Here is a 17,074-nt window from a genome sequence, read left to right on the forward strand (position 1 = left end):
AAATCTTTGTTTGAATTTTTGAAATTGTTGGATTCAGAAAGAACAAAACAAAATGGACCTTTATAATGACAAGAATGGCAGACACCATTCTAAATGTCAAAAAGGCTTACCAGTGCGGCTCTTGGTTTCTTCCTGAACTTTGCCAATAACCTAAAATAGGCAACAAAGCAAGATGAATGGATAAATGTACAAATGCCTAAAACATCAAATGAAAAATTCTAACCTATTCACTGAATCAATTTAAAATGTGACGTAAAATATTAATACAATAATATACTACTACGGTTAAACAGAAAACACTATTAAATATCTAAAGTTGAATTACAAATATGAGGCAGTGCAAAAAAAAAACATTGCAGAAGTAAGAAAATGTTAATACTTTAATAGGTCTTTTTATAACATGTTAATACTTTGCATACAAATTTCAGAAATTACAAATTTACAATACTACTGAGCTATAAGTCTATAAAAGTATCTCTCACTTTCTCCTTTTCTTTTTGATATTTCTTGCCAATAGAAACTACAATTTGGGCTAATGGAATAAAATAACATAGGTTAAAAACCCAAACCTATTTAAACCCAATCATAATAGAGTTAAATCAAATGAGCGGATAGGATAAGGTCATGTTCACCCCATTACATAGTAACTTCACGCATTTATAACAATATCTCATAATGCGTTTGCATGCCATTATATAAATTGGAATCTTGTGGCTTATCATAGAAGCCCAGCTAGTGTAGTGGTATTGTAATAGTTGGGTATAAATCTTTATATTGTAACATTACACTCGTACAAAATGTACACCACACAAAATATGTTCTTTCCTCAAAATTATTATAATTTAATGTCCTTTATTAATTAGTCATTATAGATACTAGTGGTGACAGGCACTTCGTGCTTGCCAGCCAAGATTCATAATTTTATAATGTTAATTATTCAAATTTTATATATTTTATTCTGGAGAATTAGAATATTTTTTTGTATTAATTATACTTTATATTGTATTTTTTATTGGGAATAATATATATCATAACTTTTTGTTTTATTATAACTAATATGTTGGTAGTCACTGTCGTGTTTGTCAACCTGCTTTCCTATTGTTTGCAACGTATAGTTTGTACGTTATAAATGACAAATATATTATTTTATATTAAATATTTAATTTGCAGTTGAATTTATGGGAAAATGGTTCATGAGATTTTTCATCTACTTATACTTTACTTCCTATTCATGTGAAGGACACTATTACATCAATTCTATTTCCGGTAATTTTTAACACCTATGACTCTTAAATCTGGGAGGCTAGTGCTATAGGTGCTACTCTGCAAGTTCAGGTTATTGGTGGATAAGGAGTATTGATGATGGTCTGACTTCCCTTACTCACTAGAGTTGGTTGTGGAGATTGCATGTCCCTAAGAAAGTTAAGTTTTTGTGTTGGCTTTCTTGTCACCAGTCTTTATCTACAAACTTTTTCCATTTCAGGAGGAATTTGGTGGATTCTCTCTTGTGTAGTCGATGTAATAATGCAATCAAAGATCTTCTCCATACATTCAGAGATTGCAGGAACTCTAGGCTCTTATGGCATCGTTTGGGTTATATCAATTATAGTTTTTGGGTTAATCATTCCTTTATGTCTTCGTTATTGGATAATATCAATTTGCGTAATAGAAACCTTTTTATGGTTGCTTTATGGTGGGCTTGGCGATAGCGTAATCATAATATTTTTGACAATACTTCTTCAAACATATCTTATGTTGCCAAAAATGTCCATCATGACTTTATTAGAGATTGGTTTTCTGATGATACATTTTCCAATGAAGTTTCTATGTCTACTATCCAGTGGTGTCGGCCAGAATTTGGTAGGGTAAAACTTAATGTAGATGGTAGTTATAACATCCATAGTCAACACATTGGAGGGGATGGCATTATCTGGAATCATGATGGACAATGACTTTCAGGTTTCTCTGCAAGTTTTGGATCAGGGACTTCAATCCTATCATAACTTCTTGCAATAGAGCATGGTCTACGACTAGCTTGGGATCAAGGGCATCGTTTGATTATACTAGAAAGTGACTGTCCTGAAGCAATCCATATTGTTTCGAAAAAGACTCATAATAACTTGCGATATTTATCTCAAATTACTTATAACATTAGTGTTTTGCTTTTAAGGAGTTGGGATGTTCATATCAAGCATATCTTTCGAGAGGGTAATAAGTTGATAGATTTCATGGCTAAACTTAGTTTAGACTTTCAGGGTTCAATTATACTTTGGGATACTCCACTAGTGAGAACCCTAATCATCTTACAGATGGATCTAATCTCTATGCTCTAGCTTTTGTTTTTTTATTCTTCCATTGTACCAAAAATAATAATTTATAAGAGGGAATCATAACCAGCACAATCATTATAGTGGTGACCCATAACAATTATGTCCAATAAATTTCACCCAACCAAGTATGGTCTTTAGTAGGTTTAGGAATCCCTTATATTTTTAGGATGTGGATCATCTATTTTAAAATGAGTGTGTTCACATGTCCCTAACTAACGAGATTTATCCAAGTAATATAAATATATTATTTTATGTTTTTAAATTTTTTTCTTTTTAATTAAGTGTCATTTTTTCAATGGATCGAGACATGAAATAAGACAAAAATAAAGACATCCGATCTTTTTCCATATCTTAAAACTCACATCTTCTTTTCCAAAGTTTGTATCACTTTGTGTATTTCTTGTCTTTCATTGGTCAAAAAGTGAAACAAGAATTAAATATATATTAATATTATATTTTCTCTTCATTTTCTCTCTCACCTCTTCTCTCCACCCTATTTCACCTCAAACAAATAGAGGCTTAAAGTGACTTAGGCACCATCTATAAGAAATGGTCAAACACTGAAGTAGTGGTTACCTCAACAATGTTTTTTCTTAGTAAATTCAATTATCAAACACTTGATTGGTTTGCACAATTTTCTTAGCGTAGTATACTGTCTTCTTTTCCTATATATATACAACTCTTCATATATCATCTTTCACCAAGTATAATTTGTGTGAGAAAGAGGAAGCACTAAATAGGTCGTAGAACGTTTATACACTAGTGAAGCCATAAAAATGTCTTCAAAAATAGGGATTGTGGAAATCAATGAAAGCAATGAAAATATAGAGCAGAAGAATGTGAATAATAATACTTCACGACAAAAGTTGATAAGACATGATTCTCTTGACATGGAATCACGCACCTTCCCTGGTTCCAGTCATGCTTCTAAAGTTTGTCTTATACATTTTCTAATTTATTATCATTACAAATTTCAATTCACTACTTCTTATGCCTAAATGATTCACCCCTTACATTTTTATGATTCACCAATGTTGAGTTTTTGGTTCTGTGTTCTTATATATATAATTATTATAATGATTGGTATAGGGTCCAATAACATCGGTGATTTTGCATCTAGCGTTTCAAAGCATGGGAATTGTGTATGGGGACATAGGAACATCACCTTTATATGTTTATGCAAGTACCTTCACCAATGGCATAAACAACAATGATGACATTTTGGGTGTTCTTTCTTTGATCTTTTATACCATCACTCTTGTTACTCTTATTAAGTACGTCTTCATCGTCTTAAAGGCTAATGATAATGGCGATGGTAAGTCATTTTTTATTATTGTTCTTAAAGTTACTACAAATGGATAGATTGGACAGTAATAAAGCATGCATGAGGAAATGTTGTGTGCTATTATGGTGGATTTAGAAAAGTTTGCAATAATAGTGATTATAATTCTATATTAAACATTTATTAGGAGGGACATTCGCTTTATACTCGAAGATATGTCGTTCCGCAAAAGTGGGACTTCTTCCAAATCAACAAAGTGAAGATGCAGAAGTGTCTAATTATCAACTTGATTATCCTAATAGTAGCCATTGGCTTAAGTCTAAGCTTGAGAACAGTGAATTTGCAAAGCTATTTCTCTTGCTCATTACCATGCTTGGCACTTCTATGGTCATTGGAGATGGTGTTCTCACTCCTTGCATTTCCGGTTAATTATTCTCTTCATATCACTTTAATATCTATGCAATATCAGTATAATTTTTTTATCACCCTCGTGTATTAATTCTTATTAAAGATCTAATATGATTAACAAACTAATAATGAATTCAGATGGTAACTTTTACAATGTATATATGTAAAGTACTTGATTTTTAACCCACATAATCATTTTATGTTCATTGGGTCAAACATGAAATAAATAATATGTATTTCATTTGGTTGCAGTTTTATCAGCAGTGGGAGGGATCAAGGAAGCTGATTCTTCAATAACTGAGGGTTGTTTTCATCAATCTTTACATTCATTAACTGCATACTAAATTATAAATACATGAAATAGACATAAATTCTCAGAAGTGAAGGATTTATTACTAATTACTATCCTTGCAAAAATGAAGATTCACTTTAGTAGAAGATAAAATGAAATAGTTACCATTAACAAAATATAAGAATTTGTTAAAATATCATTCCTTAATTTTACTCATGATCTGCTTTCAATAACAAGTATTATTGCATGATAATAGAGTTTCACAAATTTGTTTCTCTGTGTATAGGACGGATTGTTGGGATATCCATAGCTATCTTGATCTTTCTTTTCATGATTCAAAGATTTGGAACAGATAAAGTGGGTTATAGTTTTGCTCCTATAGTATGTGTATGGTTCGCTTTTATTGGAGGCATTGGTGTGTATAATATCATCAAGTATGACCCAAAAGTTCTCAAAGCAATAAATCCAAAATACATAGTAGATTACTTCAAGAGGAATAAGAAAGATGCTTGGATTTCTCTTGGTGGTGTTGTTTTGTCCGTAACAGGTTCATATTTGTTACTGGTCCTAATCATTTCTAATTTTTTGTTGGACAATGATTTGTTGTCCCAAATGGTATCTAAAGCATGTCCCGGATCAATGAAAATATGTCATGTCAATTAAAAAATTTAATATTATTGGTCTTGGACATGGTTTAAGACAACAAATCCTGATCATTTTTTGTTGGCCATAGCTTAAGACATGATGTGGGTGAAAATTGCAGGAACTGAAGCACTATTTGCTGATGTTGGACATTTTACAGTGCCGTCAATACAATTAAGCATGTGTTGTATAACATACCCCTCTCTCATATTGGCCTACACTGGCCAAGCCTCCTTTCTTCGGAAACACAATGATCTTGTTTCAGACACTTTCTACAAGTCTATACCAGGTACAAAGTTAAAGCTGCAGATGTAACCAAACATAATGATCATGTTTTGCTAGCCTAGTCTAAATTGTTGCCAGTCAATGTTGTTAATCAATGAAAAATAGAAAAGTTTAGTACGTAGAGTCGCAGAGCCAGTCTTTCAACCGACCCGATTTTCGGTTGGAAGACCAGCAGTACGACTCAGTTTTGGGGTAATAACAAATTTGTGTTGCAAAATCTGATTACTAATGGCTTCATGTTTTGCAGATGCTTTGTATTGGCCAATGTTTGTTATTGCTGTTGCAGCATCAATTATAGCTTCTCAGGCCATGATCTCTGCAACTTTCTCCATCATCCAACAATCCCTTTCACTTGGATGTTTTCCTCGTGTGACAATAGTACATACATCAGCGAAATATGCGGGACAAGTTTACATCCCGGAGATCAATTTCATTCTCATGATTGCATGTGTTGCAGTCACTGCTGGATTTAAAAGCACCACAAACATTGGCAATGCCTATGGTACCATAATCTCTTCATCACTCAAATTTTAAGGACCAAATAATTTTGGACTATATGAAAATTCTAAATGGATAAATATTTGTCTATACAGGGATAGCAGTGGTATTTGTCATGACACTTACATCTTCTATGCTTGTGCTAATCATGGTTGTGATATGGAAGACAAACATATTTCTGGTCATCACTTATGTGCTTACTATTGGTTCTGTTGAGCTTATCTATTTAAGCTCGGTACTATACAAATTCAACCAAGGAGGGTATCTTTCTCTTGCCTTCGCCGTCGTGCTAATGGCCATCATGTACATTTGGAACGATGTGTACCGAAGGAAATACAATTATGAGCTGGAAAATAAGATTTCTCCAGAGAATTTTAAGGAGATTGCTAATGGCGCAGACTTAATCCGAATGCCTGGCCTAGCCTTGTTCTATTCCGATCTTGTACACGGCATCCCTCCAATTTTCAAGCATTATGTGTCAAATGTTCCTGCATTGCACTCTAACCTTGTTTTTCTTTCAATCAAATCCTTGCCTATTAGCAAAGTTCCATTGGAAGACAGGTTCCTTTTTCGTAAAGTAGGAAATGAAGAACTCAATGTATTCTGATGTGTTGCTAGATATGGATACAATGATTTGTGCGACGATGAGTATGGCCCTTTCGAGAATTTGCTAGTTACAAAGCTAAAGGCATATATAGCAGAGGAATTCTATTTGGAGTCCCATAATAAGGCTGATGAAACATTAAATGATGGTCGGGGTGATGAGAATGATAGAGTACAAAAGGCCATTGAAAAAAAAGTCGAGGCAATCGAAAAAGCAGCGCGATCAGGGATTGTTCATTTGATTGGTGAAAGTGAAGTGATTGCTGGAAAAGGATCTGGAATAGGGAAAAGGATTTTGATAGATTTTGCATACAATTTTATGAAAAATAATTTGAGACAGGGTGACAAGGTGATTGATATTCCTCATGAGCGTATGGTTAAAGTGGGAATGACTTATGAACTTTAAAGAACAGAAACAAAAGAAGTGGATTCAAACTTGAGGAAGCTAGTGCCATAGCTTTCACATGTTGGCAATAACATACTAAAATAAAAGCAGCTCTTGTTGCTATGTAATGTCTGGTCTTGTATTTTTCTATCCATGTTGAAGTTAGAAAATGAAATGCATTGTTGTGTAAGTAGAATATGAGAATGTGTATGATATTACACAATATATTAGAGGATATCTTTGGAAGATAATAATTGGTTAGGAAGTTAGGATTTAGCTAATTAGGTTCGTGTTAGTTACTTGTTTTACAATGTTTCTTTTCTCTTGTATGAATAAGTCATATTGGATCACTTCTTATTCAATTCAATGATAATAATGAGAAATGTTACATTTCAATGGAGGCTTTGATTCTATTTTCTTTCTTTTTTTCTTCCTTCTTTCTTGTTCATCTTTTCTTTCTCATTCATGCATGGCTCCTACCATTTTAACATGGTATCAGAACGATAATTATGTGTTTCCGCTTATGTCTTCCATCTTCTTTGATTGTTCTTGTTTTCAACATGCAAGAAGTTATTGAAAATATGTCAAAGTCTTCAACATGTAAGAAGTTCCAAGAGAGAAAAGTAGATTTCTCTCCATCATATTCCTCCAAATTTCATCCAAACAAATCCTATAATTCATTGATTCTGATTTCATTATTTTCATTAGAAGAGGTTCAAGGTGTTGATGATTCCATACATAAAGAAATGTGTTATGGTTCCATGCATAATTAGGTTGACATTCTTCATCTCAGGAAAGAAAAAAAGAAATATTCACGACATAACCATGCAAGAACCTCATCATGACATACATTCTCAACTCTACCAAGTGCACTTACATAGTATATAAGCTAACTTCTTGATATCCTCAAGCTCTTCAAGAATGAAGTACCATGACCAATTTATCCTATACGAGATTATATCATTTTCTTATTTTCATCATTTACCTCTCTTTCTTATTCATCATTGAAATATCTCATTAGAATCAAGATTCTGATCCATTCTCTCTCTTTCATCATCAATGGTTGATTCGCTTCTGTCCATGATGGTTAAGCTCGGATATAACTTTTGTTATGAATGATTAAGCATTGGATGAGTAGCTTATGTCCATAGTGGTTGAGCAAAGATATAACTTCTGCTATGAATAGTTAAGCGTTTGATGATATAGCTTATACTATGCGTGGTTAAGCGTTGTTATTACTTCAAATCAAGCTTCAATTCAAATCCAAGCTGAAAATTTTCAGTCAGGGAGATATTAAAGATATATTAGATGATATTTTTTGAAGATGATAGTTGGTTACGAAGTTAGGATTTAACTAATTAGGTTTGTGTTAGTTACTTGATTTACAAGCTTTCTTTTCTTCTTTTCTCTTGTATAAATAAGTCACATTAGATTATTTCTTATTCATTTAATTCAGTGAATTTAACGAGAAATGTTACATTTCAATGAAGATTTTGATTCTATATTCTTTATCTTTTTCTTCCTTCTTTCTTGTTCATCTTTTCTTTCTTATTCATGCATGACTCTTGCCATTCTAACATTGGGTAAAAAAATATGGACGTAACATTCAATTTAACAACTTGTGTATTGAAATTATGGAATTTACAGCATCTACCAGAATTTGGTTAGAGTTGTTTCTTTTTTCTTCCATCCTTCTTTCTTTTTCTCAAACTTTTGAGGATATACAAGATTACATTTTGTTATAGAAAATTAAAACATCAATAATAACAATATAATGATAAAATAAATCGATAAACAAAAGATGATGATCAAATATTACAAGAGATAAAAGTGGAAAAGTTAAATACAAAACTTTTTACGAGTTTCAATATTTTTTATAATGATTTTAAGATTTTTAATTTAATTATTTTTTATAGACTATTTGATTAAGATGTTTGTAAATCACATACCTTAGCTCCATAAACAAAATCAACATCACAAGTTCTACTGCTAAAAAATTAAGGTATTGGTATTTATATCAAATTTTATTTTATTTACCTGGGCAACCATAGAGGTGATATTATGTAATGTTATATAAATTAGTTTGGAATGGTGGATATGACTGGTTCAACTTTGATATGGATATTTGACTAATCAAGTCTCTCATCTTAATAAATTTTCATTAAAAAAATTCTTTTCAACTCAATTAATTTAAGCATAAAATTAGTAACTTTGATGGTTTTTAAGGTTATAAAAAAGAAGCAAATATGTCAGAACAACTTTAAATTTGGAAAAAACAAGCAAAAAAAAGATTTTAAAAGATATATAAATTGTTATCTTATTAATATCGCATCGATTATACTTTTCATAAAACTCCTTTTTAACAAAATAATCAAATAAACCCTTACCACGAAAATAAATCGTGGCAGATTCTTAGAGATTATTAAGATATGGAAAAGATCATAACATACTTTACTATATTAAATTAAATAATCATTTAATATATTTTTCAGGTATTTGACCGTATTCCAATTGATTTGTCTACCATATATAAGATACTAGATAGTAAATACGCATACTTACACCATATTTTATTATCTAATAGGAAAAATAATCAATTATAATCTATAAAAAGAATATAATTTACAAGCTATCGTTAATTTTATCAGAAAAAAAGCTGAAACACCTTAAAAAAAAAATTAATATGTATACACTAACAGTGTAAGTGTTTTTTTACACTGTCATTCATCATTGATTTGTTAACCACCACTACCACCAACTCTCAAACAAAAAAGTAATACAAATCAATGATAATATCATAGTGTAAATTTTTTTACCATTAATTGCATTATTATATACTTATATCCCAGTCCACAGTTTCCTTCTTCACTAAGTTTCTCATATAAATACCTCATTGTTCATTCATCATTACATTCGTTTTCATCATTCTTCTATCACTCTCTGCACTTAACTTCATCGTCGTTCGAAAAAATTTCTACCGCATCGTTTTATTTCATTCGTTTTGGTACGTAACTGTCGCGATTTCTTTTTCAACTGATAGCTACTTCATCGTCAATAACTTGTTGTTTCTTTTCGTTGATTATGATTTATTATATGATTAGTTACAGTTAGGGTTTATGTTTATTCATGGAATTTCTTTGTTATATGCGTTTTCTTGTATCGTTTTTTAAAAGCATTGTTCGTAATCATAATCCATTGAAACGTGATCGTTTTGGAATTTACGATATTGATTTGTTTTCGTGTGTGTGATTCTGTATTTTATGATTATTATTTGAAATGTGCATTTACGTCACGTGTTGTATTCATATTTCATTGCTTTCTTTTATAGATTTCTGATACTTATGCAGTGACAATGGAGCGTAAGGCAATTGATTTAGAGGAAGGGTGGGGTTATATGGTGAAAGGGATTTCAAAGCTGGAGAGGATTCTGGAAGGGTTACCAGAAGCTCCTTTCTCTTCAGAGGAGTATATGATGCTCTACACGTATCCTTTTTTATGCCTTCTTTTATTTTTAATGCTAGCTTCAGCTTCTATTGCCTTTTATTGCTTGCGTCTTATGGTAGACACAGGTTAAAAGAGAACATAGGAGTTCTTTTATATGTTTGGGTTCTATATAGGTGGAACAAGACTGGATATAAGATTATAGAAATATTTTGGTTCCATTCAAAGGGTTGAACAAAAGAGAACATACTTGTTTTTCGTCCATGCACCATAACCCACCTTAGTTGTTGATATTATTCTAAAGTCTTATCTTAGTTGTTGATATTATTCTTAAGTCTTTTTCCTTAATGTTAATCATCATAGATTAATCTATAATATGTGCACTCAGAAGCCGCCTAATGACTATTCTGAACAGCTTTATGAAAAATACAGGGAGGTTTTTGTTGAATATATTAAATCCACGGTAAAGGAACTAACCTCATCTCTTTTTTCCTCAATGCTGCTTTGTCCTGTTTTTGTTTTTGCTTTAATCCTATACAACATTATTGAGTGGTTGAGTATGATGCTTAGGCTTCTTTCTTGACTTATTGGATTTGAAGGTTTTGCCACCTCTCAGAGAGAAGCATCATGTTTTCATGTTGAAGGAGCTCGTACAAAGATGGTCGAACCATAAAGTCATGGTCAGGTGGCTTTCTCGGTTCTTTCATTATCTTGATCGATACTTTGTTATGAGACGCTCCCTGCCTGCACTCAGTGGAGTTGGGTATATATGTTTCCGAGATTTGGTCAGTGAGCAATCTATTTTACCTATTCTTATTTAGAACTATGAGCTGAAGGGCAATGCTATTTATTCTCCCCAACGTCACCCCAATAGCTTATGTATGGTATAGTTTAATTTATTCCAGATGCTCCTTTCTGTCAATTACAGGTTTTCATGGGGGTACAAGCTAAAGTTCAGAAAACTGTGATTGCTCTTGTAAGTTTATCACTTCACATTGTGAATTATAATATTTTCCTGGTGATGGCTTTTGGAGTAACTATTGCCTCCTGTTACAGATCAATAAAGAACGTGAGGGTGAGCAGATTGACAGATCGTTGGTGAAAAATATTATTGATATATTTGTTGCGATTGGTATGGGGCAAATGGATCATTATGAACAGTGTTTTGAGTTAAAGATGCTTGACAATACTGCTGATTACTACAAAAGTAAGGCTGCAAATTGGATTGAAGTTGACACCTGTCCAGAATATATGCTGAAGGCAAGCCTTTGTACATTGTGCCTCTAGATTGCTTTATCTTGCTAGTTACCCTCCTCCAATACATTTTTCTCTTTATTTTGTGCAGGCTGAGGAATGCTTAAAGAGGGAAAGGGATAGAGTGTCTCATTACCTGCACTCTAGCACTGAGCAGAAACTGGTAGAGGTCAGTAAAAATGTTTGCTTGTTTTCATTTTTTTTTCATTAGACAATTAGGAATTGGATTTCTATGGTATTTGTTGCATGATTCAAAATCTGCATCAGGTACCATGAAATGCATATAAGTTAATAACCTAGGCTGCTATGTTTGGTTGACTTACGCCTGATTATGGTGATAAATGAAACAATTTACATGTTCATTTATTCATATTATGAAATTCGTAGGGATATTTATTACATATAGTCAAGTAAATTTGGATGACACATTTCTAGTTGAAAATAGTGGTTGAATGGATCCAAGAACTAATAACTAAATATTCATCTTTGTACCCCTTGTTTTATGTTAGATTTACTTCTTCCTATAACTTGAGGATCTGTTCAATTTTTTAATCATTATCATTCTTTTATTAGAAAGTGCAACATGAGTTGCTGATGACACACGCAAACCAATTACTTGATAAGGAGCATTCCGGCTGCCATGCCTTGCTTAGAGATGATAAGGTACTTGACTGTGTCGTTACTTCCGTTTGACTGCCTTTTTTGTTGGGTTCATGGTGGCCACCACTATTGGGGGTGGGCCCCAAGGGGAAGATCACATTGGGGCCCCAAGGGGAGGCGGACATGGTGGGAGTGCATTGGCTAGGAATTAAGCCATAGCCACATCTTGCACTGTTGCACATGTGGGCAACCAGGGAGTAAAATGCTGGTCTGCTTTGTGGTCTGTGTTTTGGATACAGTAAAAATGTAAAAACCAACCTTTGAGTCCCTTCACCTTTCTGAGAATCAGGTATAGATGGTAAGCCCTTATATATTTTCAACAAGATCCCCATGATTAACACTACCAAAAAACAATGATTTAACAGGCTCACCCGGTAAGGTTGCAAAAATACCCATGCAATTAAGTCTCAAAAGTGGCTCTACTTTATAATACCTTGATAAAACTCAACTTAAAATAAATTCTTTTGCAATGTTATCCTAATGGGCTCTTAATCATTATACTCATGGTCTTGAGCTTTTTGTTAACTATCTTGATGACTTGATTTGTGTCATGTGTAGGTGGAAGATCTCTCTAGGATGTTTAAACTTTACCATAAAATACCTAGAGGCTTGGAACCTATTGCCAATATATTCAAGAAGGTTGGTTTCTTTGGTGTTTGATAACTATCCAATTATTCATGTGATTAAAATGTATGTGGTTATTTTTAATCTTTTTGCCTTGTTGTCATTATTGGTGTCTTTCTGGTTGCAGCATATTACAGCTGAGGGTGTAGCATTGGTTCAACATGCTGAAGAAGCTGCTAGCAATCAGGTTAATAGTATTTTATGCTTAAACTATGTTACTTGGTGCTTTCATCCCAGCCTATTGTGGATTGATTGTCATTATTATTATTTCAATAATTTTGGAGCTGGTTACCACTTGAATCATGTTTTTGACATTTTGTGCAACATTGATTTACTAAGGTATTTAAATACAAATAAAGATGTGCTAGTACGAGCAATTGTTTTTTCAAACTAGTTTAAATATACAATATATGTTGAAATGGGCTTTTAGCGTCTTTTATATGGGTAATAGAAACATCTTTATTTTTTGCTCATTTCAAGCCAACTATGAGCCTACTTAGACCCCTTGGAAGGTTGTTTTTTTAGTTTTTTTTGTCTTTTCCACCCTGTTTCTTTCGATTGCTCCATACTGCATGCTGAACAATGGCCAGTGTGATTATACTACTTACCATCTAGGCACTGTCTTGTGCTAAAGATTCTGTAGCCATTATTGCATCTCAATCTGACTAAAGCAGTGAATTGTTGCTAATTTCTGACATTATTTCTTTTTCTTTTCTGTAGACTGCAAATGGGTCTGCCAACCAAGAACAAGTTAGTCGCCACATATTTTCTTGTTTTTAAACTTTTAGTTGTAGTGACAGCTGGAAGTAAGGTTAATATGTGATAATGCAGGTCCTTATCAGAAAATTCATAGAGCTCCATGACAAGTATATGGCATATGTTAATGTTTGCTATATGAATCATACAATGTTCCACAAGGTTTGTGGCAGTTGTGATATTTTAGTTCATTTGAGCAACATATGCCTATTAAATAGTATAACAACATAATTATTAAGTGATATATTTTTGGTGTTTTAACAGTCACTAAAGGAGGCGTTTGAGGTATTCTGCAATAAAACTGTTGCTGGCTGTTCCAGTGCGGAGCTATTAGCTACATTCTGTGATAATCTCCTTAAAAAGGGTGGAAGTGAGAAGCTGAGTGATGAAGCAATTGATGAAACTCTTGATAAGGTGGTTTTTAGGTTTTATTCATCAGATTTTGAATCACTGTGATTTGTGTTGCCGATATTTATTTTTTCAATCTCTGCAGGTTGTCAAGCTTCTTGCATATATCAGTGATAAGGACCTTTTTGCAGAATTTTACAGGTCATTTTTTATGGTCATTAATTCTATTTGTTTCAGGCCCCAAATTATAGTGTGACAAAATTCTTTTTACCTTTTATAATTGCAGGAAGAAACTCGCCCGCAGATTACTATTTGACCGGAGTGCAAACGAGGATCATGAAAAGAATATTTTAACTAAGCTAAAGCAACAGTGTGGTGGACAGTTCACATCGAAGATGGAGGGAATGGTCAGTTGATTTTGTCGCCTAACTAAATTTTTAGTTGTCTTCTTTTTTAATAAGTAATTTGAGGCTTTACCTGAAATATAAAATTATCTTGTAGGTTGTGGATTTGACATTGGCCAGGGATAAGCAGACCGGCTTTGAAAACTATCTCCGTGATAACCAGCATGTAAATCTTGGGATGGACTTGACAGTTAATGTTCTTACCACCGGATTTTGGCCAAGTTATAAGTCATTTGATCTCAAGCTCCCTCCAGAGATGGTAAGAACATACTGGAGATTGTTCTTAGTTCAACACTTCAACTTTCCAGTCTTATTTTTCTTCTTCAAAATAATTGGTGAAAAATCTGGGGAAGGCATTATATTATATGTTAATATGTTGTTTCAGGTCAAATGTGTGGAAGTTTTTAAGGATTTTTATGAATCAACAGCAAACCATAGAAAACTTTCATGGATATACTCACTGGGTACATGCAACATCAATGGCAAGTTTGAGCCAAAAACCATTGAACTAATTGTGTCAACATATCAGGTAATTCCCTTACCCCACATCCTTCCTCTTATTATTTTGAGAATTCTGGTCGTATATTATGAACTGACATGGTTACGAAAATTGTGTTTTACAGGCTGCTGCCCTACTGCTATTCAACACTGCCGATAGATTGAGCTATTCAGAGATTATGACTCAGCTGAACTTGACCAATGAAGACCTGGTTAGGTTACTCCATTCCCTGTCATGCGCAAAATATAAGATACTTAAAAAGGAGCCCAACACAAAAACCATCTCTCCAAATGACACATTCCAGTTCAACTCCAAATTTTCTGACAGAATGAGGAGGATCAAGGTCTGTCTAGTGTAGTCATCCTATTTGATTTGGAAAATTTATCGTCTACGTTTCTTTCTTTTTGTTGGCTTAGTTAAATGATAACAAGACCCGACATACTTTTTTTATGAAAGATTCCTCTGCCAGTTGTTGATGAGAGGAGGAAGGTAATTGAAGATGTTGACAAGGATAGGCGGTATGCTATCGATGCCGCAATTGTGCGCATTATGAAGAGTCGGAAGGTATTGGGTCATCAACAATTAGTTGTGGACTGTGTTGAGCAGTTGAGCCGCATGTTCAAGGTATAATATGCTTGTATTTGATTGTTGAATGATTTAATGAACTTCAGTAGTATTTTAATTTGTGTCGTAATTGGATTGTAGCCTGATATTAAAGCAATCAAGAAGCGCATTGAAGATCTCATCAGTAGGGACTATCTGGAAAGGGACAAGGATAACCAGAATACCTTCAGGTATCTGGCTTAGAGAGAACCAACTCATGTATAATAATAATAGTGGTCACCGTGCAAATCACAAGTGCTGATTTTTTGGAATTAGATTCAGAAATATACCCTTACCTTTTATGATTACACATACCTGTAAATAATGAGCAGTCAGGTTTCGAAAGGGGGACTGAGCTGAATAGAATATGGCGTATTTTTAAATTCAAACAGGTATCAGAAATGAAGTTACTTAATTAGAGACACATAATACAACTTCAATATTAAATGGTTGGAGATATTCTTACCTAATTGAGGAAGAGGTGAAAGTGCTCGCAAATAGCTGTAAACTAGATTTGTGTATCGCAGACAGTATTAACAATAAGGTCATCTGATTAGAAATAGATAAAACTAGGCAACTTATATAAATAACTCAAGTATGTCACTATTAACATCCATAATCTTTGTTGGCATCTTATTGTGGAGTAATGCTAATCTACTTGCTGGGAATTGCTACTTTTAAAGCTTGTACAGGTAACTAATAAAATATTACCAAATAAAATATATAAATACATTTGTCTCCAAATTGTTTACTAAAGGTGAAAGAATCTATATTTTTATAGGATAGTTGTTCATAATTTAATTCAAATAACTTTGTCAACCATAAAGTGAATGAGGAAGACAAAACAAAAAATATTTGTGTTGAAAATCCCTGAAGTGTTCAGTAATCTCATTTCAAAGTCTTAAATTATTCATTAACTCTTGAAGACTATAAAATTCAATTTAAAAAATTGGTGTAACATTTTTGAAGCATTTTTAAAGTATGACAATAATTAATTTTTCATTATGTTTTTATATTCCTTCCCTTCACAATATAAACAAAACTTGTGTAAAAATGATGAACAAACAAGAAGACTAACATAGAGTATAAGTGAAAGAGTTGATATCCACCAAGCAAATAGAAGGGTGACATAGAACATGAGAGTTTATATTTACCATTGTATGTAACTAGTATTCTTAAGAGATATACTAGAGATTGTCCCTATTCCATCATTCTTTAGCTAGATTAAATGTTACCCTCTTGGAGAAAGTCATAAATTATAATTATACTTTAGATAGTATACATTTTTACTAGAGATTTTTCAACATTAAAATTATTGGTGTCATTCTTATAAAACTGTAAATTTATTGGTATAAAATTGCCTTTCTTAATTTATTAAAATGGGGAGAAGAAACTTATCAATTTATCATGGGTATGTATGTCCTTGTGATAAGTGCAAATGATGCTTACCCACGAGAAACAAAATATGTTATCTCAAATATTATCTCACACTATTGATAATAAAACAAAATCAATAAATGTTTCAAAATTTTAATTACTTTTATTGGTGTAGAACAGTAGATTTTGGTCATCCTAAGACCTTATTATGAGAAATAAATGCCAGAATACCAACCGTAATGCTTATTTATTGCTCTTTTTATTCGTGTGGCATCAACATACAGGATTGAAGCAGTGTGTTATAATACTTCATCATAGTTAGTTACGTATAGTAAATACTTATACACTACCTTCACATAATATTTTCTTCACCAATTTACAAC

General features: G+C 32.7%; 2 protein-coding genes across 2 annotated transcripts; both read left to right on the forward strand.

Moving 5' to 3' along the window:
* On the forward strand, positions 3,107-6,746 carry LOC109353877 (potassium transporter 5-like). Its single transcript, XM_019596238.1, has 9 exons — positions 3,107-3,262; positions 3,420-3,645; positions 3,800-4,036; positions 4,273-4,323; positions 4,599-4,859; positions 5,076-5,243; positions 5,487-5,741; positions 5,833-6,298; positions 6,356-6,746. Exons 1-9 carry the CDS (start codon positions 3,107-3,109, stop codon positions 6,744-6,746), a joined length of 2,211 nt encoding a protein of 736 aa, XP_019451783.1.
* LOC109353480 (cullin-1-like) lies at positions 9,606-15,549 on the forward strand. The gene is made up of 20 exons (XM_019595774.1): positions 9,606-9,729; positions 10,073-10,208; positions 10,530-10,629; positions 10,766-10,951; positions 11,095-11,142; positions 11,223-11,426; positions 11,512-11,589; positions 11,994-12,083; positions 12,639-12,719; positions 12,832-12,891; positions 13,425-13,454; positions 13,536-13,622; positions 13,725-13,874; positions 13,954-14,009; positions 14,095-14,215; positions 14,310-14,471; positions 14,598-14,741; positions 14,836-15,054; positions 15,168-15,335; positions 15,417-15,549. Exons 2-20 carry the CDS (start codon positions 10,078-10,080, stop codon positions 15,516-15,518), a joined length of 2,217 nt encoding a protein of 738 aa, XP_019451319.1. The 5' UTR covers positions 9,606-9,729; positions 10,073-10,077; the 3' UTR covers positions 15,519-15,549.

Source organism: Lupinus angustifolius, chromosome LG08 (genome assembly GCF_001865875.1).
Source record: "Lupinus angustifolius cultivar Tanjil chromosome LG08, LupAngTanjil_v1.0, whole genome shotgun sequence".
Classification (NCBI taxonomy): Eukaryota; Viridiplantae; Streptophyta; class Magnoliopsida; order Fabales; family Fabaceae; genus Lupinus; species Lupinus angustifolius.

Excerpts from the sequence above, each read along its gene's own strand:
- LOC109353877 (XM_019596238.1), top strand. The coding sequence starts at position 3,107 with ATGTCTTCAAAAATAGGGATTGTGGAAATCAATGAAAGCAATGAAAAT. Across the intron at positions 3,263-3,419 it reads GTTCCAGTCATGCTTCTAAA|GGTCCAATAACATCGGTGAT; the intron begins GTTTGTCTTATA and ends TGATTGGTATAG. Across the intron at positions 4,860-5,075 it reads TGTTGTTTTGTCCGTAACAG|GAACTGAAGCACTATTTGCT; the intron begins GTTCATATTTGT and ends TGAAAATTGCAG.
- LOC109353480 (XM_019595774.1), top strand. The coding sequence starts at position 10,078 with ATGGAGCGTAAGGCAATTGATTTAGAGGAAGGGTGGGGTTATATGGTG. Across the intron at positions 10,209-10,529 it reads GAGTATATGATGCTCTACAC|ATTAATCTATAATATGTGCA; the intron begins GTATCCTTTTTT and ends TAATCATCATAG. Across the intron at positions 12,084-12,638 it reads CCTTGCTTAGAGATGATAAG|GTGGAAGATCTCTCTAGGAT; the intron begins GTACTTGACTGT and ends TGTCATGTGTAG.